Source organism: Hemitrygon akajei, chromosome 10 (assembly GCF_048418815.1).
Source record: "Hemitrygon akajei chromosome 10, sHemAka1.3, whole genome shotgun sequence".
Classification (NCBI taxonomy): Eukaryota; Metazoa; Chordata; class Chondrichthyes; order Myliobatiformes; family Dasyatidae; genus Hemitrygon; species Hemitrygon akajei.
In genome coordinates, this window is record NC_133133.1 from 46,062,168 (window position 1) to 46,068,167 (window position 6,000).

Genomic DNA, 6,000 nt, shown 5'->3' on the forward strand with positions numbered 1-6,000 from the left:
GTAGCTTTTTCTAGTGACCCAGGCAGGTTAAAAATGAGGTGTAGGAACTGGGGCCTCTGATGAGTGGGAGGGAGGTATAGGAAACATATAGGAGAGCCAGATGCCCTACTTGTGGGCATTCTGAATATTTGGTTAGTGAATTGCAGAGTTTTACAGTATTTTGAATTGTCATGACACAGAGACATTCAGTCCATAAGAATACATACCATCTCTTCAGACAGTTCCATTTCCCTACTCTTTACATGTATTGCACTCTAGTAAATCATTTTCTACTTCCCTATCTAACTGAACCCTAATTGCTACAATAGATTATATTTCTATCATTGCAAGTTCCAGATCATAACCATTCACTAGTTTTATCATAACAAATGGTTTTCTCTGAATTCTTTCTATTTCTTTTATCACTGTACTTGGTCTGTACATTGTGATGAAATGTCTGCTAATGAGAAGAGCATTCTCTGTTTATTTACCACACCCAAACTTCTCATGATATTGTACAACTCTTTCAAATCCTTCAACTTGTTTTCTGGCAAACAACTTCATCTCCTCCTTCCTGATCGTAACACTAAAATCCCTCTCTTCTATAAACCTTAATGGATTTTTTTTTCTGGAAAAGTGAAATACCATAGGTGCTGGAATTCAAAAACAGAAGCAGAAAATGCCAAAAATATTCAAGCAGAAAAACTAGGCAAAAGTAGAGCGAACAGGAAGGAAGTGCAGATGTGTTGGAGTCCAGAAGAGATTGTTGTGTGGAGGTGCAGTCTGAAAGAAGGTGATGTCGAATTATGAGTTACAAAATGTACACCTGAGGGAGGTGTAAGAAGAAGAGGACAAATAAAATTAGCAATTAGTCAAGATTAAGTACTGTGTAATGTCATTTCCGGTACACAAGTGTAAAGGAGAATGAAATCATTGTTACTCCAGATCTGATGCAGCACAAAAAAAACACAATAAGATAAAGAATACATAATAATAAAAAACATTGATAGTTTATAGACATAGATTGTATGTCTATAAAGTGACGCTAGGCACAGGAGTTTCTGTACATGAGGTGACTGACAGGAAATGATAAAATAGTGGTGTGAAGGGCTGGGATAGTGGGTTGGAGGTGTTAATCAGCCTTACTCCTTGGGGAAAATAACTGCTTTTGAGTCTGGTGGTCCTAGCGTGGATGCAATGTCACCTCCTCCCCCTGATGGAAGCAGGACAAACAGTAGGGTGGGTGGAATCCTTCATGATGTTACTGGCCCCTTTCCAGCACCTTTCTGTATATACATCTTTTATAGCAGGTAAGCTGGTGCCGGTGATGAGTTAGTCAGTTTAGATTACCTGTTGTAGAGCCTTTCTGTCTGCCGCAGTGCGAAACCCATACCATGCAGTGAAGCAGTTTGTTGGGATGCTCCCTCCTGTGCATCTGTAGAATGATGTGAGTTTTGATGTGCCTAGTCCAGCTCTCTTCAGCCTCCTCAGAAAGCAGAGGTATTAGAAGAAGGCAGCACTGACACACACGGGTGGTAGAGCTGCTGTCATACTGCTGCAATGACTTGGTTTGATACTGACTTCGGGTTCTGTCTGCAACCTAGGGTTTCTCCCTCATCCTGAATAAAATGGCATGCTCATTTTTGAACTTGAATGGTTCACTAGAAAGTGTATAAAAATCTAAAAAATATGCATTAAAATGTGTTGGTATAGAAATTTTAATAAACATGAAATTACCCTGAGAAGTTGCTGCTTTGGTACCAGAGGGAAATACATGGGAGTGCCTTAAGTGTCAGCATATATTCGATAGACTGAGTAATCTACTTCTCTGTCATATCAAAGTATGAAAAAGAATTAATGCTGGAAATTGCTGATTATAAGAAATTAACTTTAATGAGCTTGGAAAGCTAGATGATGAAATAATGTTCGTTGAGTTTGCACACAGCTGCTTGGGACTGAGATACTATATCAAAGTAGGAGTGGGATGAGAATTTGTCAAGCAGCTGAAAGCATGAGGTCATCCTTGCTTGCTAATGGTGATGCAATAGTCAGGCAGTCAGCCAACCTGCACCTGCTTTTCTAAAAGCCAGAAAATGTGATAGCTGATAAATGCAAATGCTGGAGATAGTCTGTAGGCCAGGAAGCATGTGGGGATTGAGAAACAGTTAATGTATTGGATCACTAATGTTTTATCAGAATTGTAAAAAAGAAAATGTGTTTTGACTTGTTAGATGGATGAAGAAAACAAAATGAGGGATCATAATGAAGTAGGTATCAAAAGAATCAGGATGGCGCATGCTGTTGATGCCATTTAAGAGGGTGGTGAATGATCATTAATCATACATGATCTGTACAGAGGAGATACAAATGGAGGGACAGAAGATTGGAAATGCAAACAAAGCAAAATACTGTGACATGTAGAATACAGCAATTTCTGGAAACCCTGAAATAAAAGGAAATTCTGGAGCTGACTAGGGAGTGAAATTGGATATCTACTTTCAGCAGAATCAGAATCAGGTTTACTATGACTGGCATTTGTCATAAAATATATTGGGTTTTTTTTGTTTGATTTGTTCTGTAAGTTACAATAAGAAATAAAAAAGCTTTTCTGAAGTTTGGAGTTTAAAACTGGTGGGCAAAGATTTAGGGTGAGGGGAAAAATTTAAAGAAAATCTGAGGGGCAAATTTTTCACGGTGGATGGTGGTTATATGGAATGAACTGCCAGAATAAGTATTAGAGGCAGATACATTTACAATGTTTAAAAGACATTTGGATGGGTAGGAGTAGAGAGATACAAGCCTAATATGAGCAAATGGGATTAAAGTTGATAGGCATCAGTACTGTTTGGGACAAACTTGACCCAAGGGTCTATTTCTATGCTGTAGAATCTGTGATTAAGTCAGGTAGAATTTGTGGGGAGAGCAATGGCCTTGTATCAGAATAGCTAGGAAAAGCTAGTTATTTGAAAGTGAAGTCATTATGAAGTTACAAAGGCTGTACCGTGCCTAGGAGTATAATAAGATGCTGTTACTTGTGCTGATGTGGGTTTCAGTTTAAAATACGTCGGAAACCAGAGATGATGGACTGGGGTGGAGAATTCAAGTGATGTGCAGCTGGATTCAATCAGATGCTACTATCAGGCACATTCCCTCTGTCCTCCAGACCTACTTTGTTTGCTCTTTCATCTCCACCCACTGTTCCTAATCTTATAACACTTTGTTACATAACAGGAAATATGACTCCCAGCCTCTTAACTTTTCCCTTCTTGCCATTCAAACAACCAGACAGTCCTTTAGATGAATCAGTGATTTAATATTGTAAAAAAGCATAATGCTTGTTCTGCTCGGAATGTGGCCTTCTCTATATTCGTGATCACGTTGCATTACGCTCAGTCCACAAAGAGCTCTCAGTTACCTCTCACTTTAGTTCTCTCTCCCATTCCTATTCTGACCCCAATCATTGGCTTCCCAGATTCCTATTGTAAGTTTGTCTTTCCATGGGAAGTGAAATCAGACTGGTACACAATTTATAGGGGCAGCCTTTTCAGTGTCCTGTATAAATTACAATTATTTAGTTCTTCACAGAATATTGATCTGAATGTTGCTCATATTTTGTCGTTTGTTGTACATTCTTTATTGCTCTTGATTTAAGAATCAGCCACAATAGTAAATTAACAATGTCCTTTTTGAATACTCAGGCAGACTTCAAGGGCTGAATGGCCTACTCCTATTTTTCTGTTTGCAGAAAAACAACTATGTTAGTGATGTTGTCTTTTGGATGAGAAAATTAAACCAAGGCTCTATCTGTACTTTAAGGCAAATGTAAAACTTTCCAAATTCAGATTAAAAAAGGGCAGAAGAGATCTCCTTGTATCCAAGCTGACATTTATCCCTCCACCAATGCCATTATGAAAAGCTATCATTAGTTTTTACTTTTCTTTCAGATTTGAAGGATTTTTTTAATAAAATAGCAACCTACATTTGAATTACACATCAAAAGAACTTAGGCTGAATTACTTTGATCTTAAAGAGCTTCATCAGAACATGAAAGATACAATATAAATATAACTTGGCTCACTTTGTTTGCTCATGTCTCATCCGTTCACCTTTCTAGCTAAATCTGTTTCCTTTCCTCTGCTTTGCCTGCAAACTGTGTTTTCCTTCTCTCATTTTTCCTTTATTTTAAAATCCTTTTTAGTTACTTTTGCCTTGAATTTATTTTAAGTGTTTAATATTTGAAAGTTTCAATGGGATTCTCTCTCATTCTTCTAAACTTCAGCGTACACTCCCAGAGCCTTCATATACACCTTATATATTTCCCTTTCATTTCTGGGATCATTCTCATAAACCTTCTCTGAACCCTCTCCAATACAAGCATATTCTTTCTTGGATATGGCGCCCAAAACTGCTCTCAATACTCAAAATACAGTCTGAACAATTCCTTATAAAGCCTTAGCTTTACTTCCTTGATTTTGTATAACAGGCCCAAACATGCTCAGAATATTCCAAGTGCGGTATGACCAATGCCTTATAAAGCTCAGCTTTTATCATTTCTAAATAATAAGCATGTAAGTCCTGTGATTATAAAGTGGAAGATTTTATCTCAACAAGCATGTTTATCCAGTGACAGAACTGATTTTATTGAATGCATTTTGACTCTATACTTTGTTTTGTTTTAAGGGAAAAGTGTGGAACTGGTATGTGAAATATCTATACAACCAAGGGCTTAATGGACTTAAATACTTCCTTGAAGGCAGCACCCATATGTCATCCAGCTCAAGACATTAAACTACAGCGTCACACTGCAAAGATTTGCATATTGAGCGATACCACACCACTTAATTACTCTTTGCTTACATACTGGCTATCCATCTGCTTCACAAATAATTACGTGTGCAATGTGTTCGGCATCAGAATTAATGAATTGTAATATTGAATGAAGGATTTGGTAAAGCCTTCAGAAAGGAAACTTGTCTGTATGTTAATCCAAACACATCCTTCTTGCAAGTTGTCTATTAAGGAACTTGATGTCTGCACAGGATATTATAGAAGCTAAAATGCACAGTGTTATATTGAATGGTAAACTGTGATAATCTCTCATTATTGAGAAGGATGGTACCTGTAAAGGTACCTGTAATGTAAAACATTGTGCTATTTTGAAAATCTGTAAGTATGTAAATAAGAAATAGTAGAGACTGGTAGAAATTGCCAAGTGGTTGAGAATGGTACTGGACAAGATAATAATTCTGAGATTACTTTAACTTTCAGATACTGTGGTCACAAATAATTGAGCCACAGACTTAATAGAAAAATGATATAGTATTCTCTGGCGTTACTTGTTTCTTTACGAGGCATGAATGATTGCAAGAGTTTTCTGAATTGAAATGCTACTGTAGCAAATAATATTGGAATACAGTAGAAAAGAGCACATGGAATACAAGTGAAAAGAGTGCATAATTTTTCAACATCAATGTAGAGAATCTAGAGAGTGCATGGTGAGGGTATTGTTAAATGTTTGCAGGATGTTTTTGTGACTTTCCCCACTTGTGACTGCAGTGTCTTAACTTTTATTGATAACAGTGTCTTCGAAATAACACATTTTATACACAGGAAGTATCAGATATAGAAAGCATTTTTCTTCCAAATATGCTGTAATTTCAATAGAAATTTGTTTCTAACAATTAAAGAGGACTCAGAAACAGATCTTGAGAGTCACTTTAGATGTTGAAGCCTATGGTTGTCTGAAGTTGAAAAGGAGTTCTTTTTAATAAATGTAAAAAATGCATCTTTTAAGCATACTGTATAAAAATGAATTGTGCAGGAATGCCTTTGCTCATTTTCTTATTGGTATATCTGCTGTTCCAGCAGTTTCCTATTTTAAATAGTGCATTTAACAGCAAGGAAGATGACAGGGATGTAGTATATTTACTTGACACATGTTCTGAATTCAGTTGCCACTGCAGTTAGAAAGAAAAAGGCATGGATGGAGGAAGGAAATTTTGTTTTTTTCCCCTCTCTCAA

The 6,000-nt window shown here is 36.9% G+C and overlaps 1 protein-coding gene across 2 annotated transcripts in view; it reads left to right on the top strand.

Moving 5' to 3' along the window:
* Positions 1-5,682, top strand: part of cenpi (centromere protein I) — a 73,283-nt gene extending 67,601 nt beyond the window's left edge. For both annotated transcript variants that reach the window (XM_073058167.1, XM_073058166.1), the window contains exon 20: positions 4,660-5,682. In XM_073058167.1, coding sequence (XP_072914268.1) covers positions 4,660-4,767 — 108 coding nt within the window. In that variant the 3' untranslated portion in view covers positions 4,768-5,682. The remainder of the gene's footprint in view (positions 1-4,659) is intronic.
* The last annotated feature ends 318 nt before the right edge of the window (positions 5,683-6,000 follow it).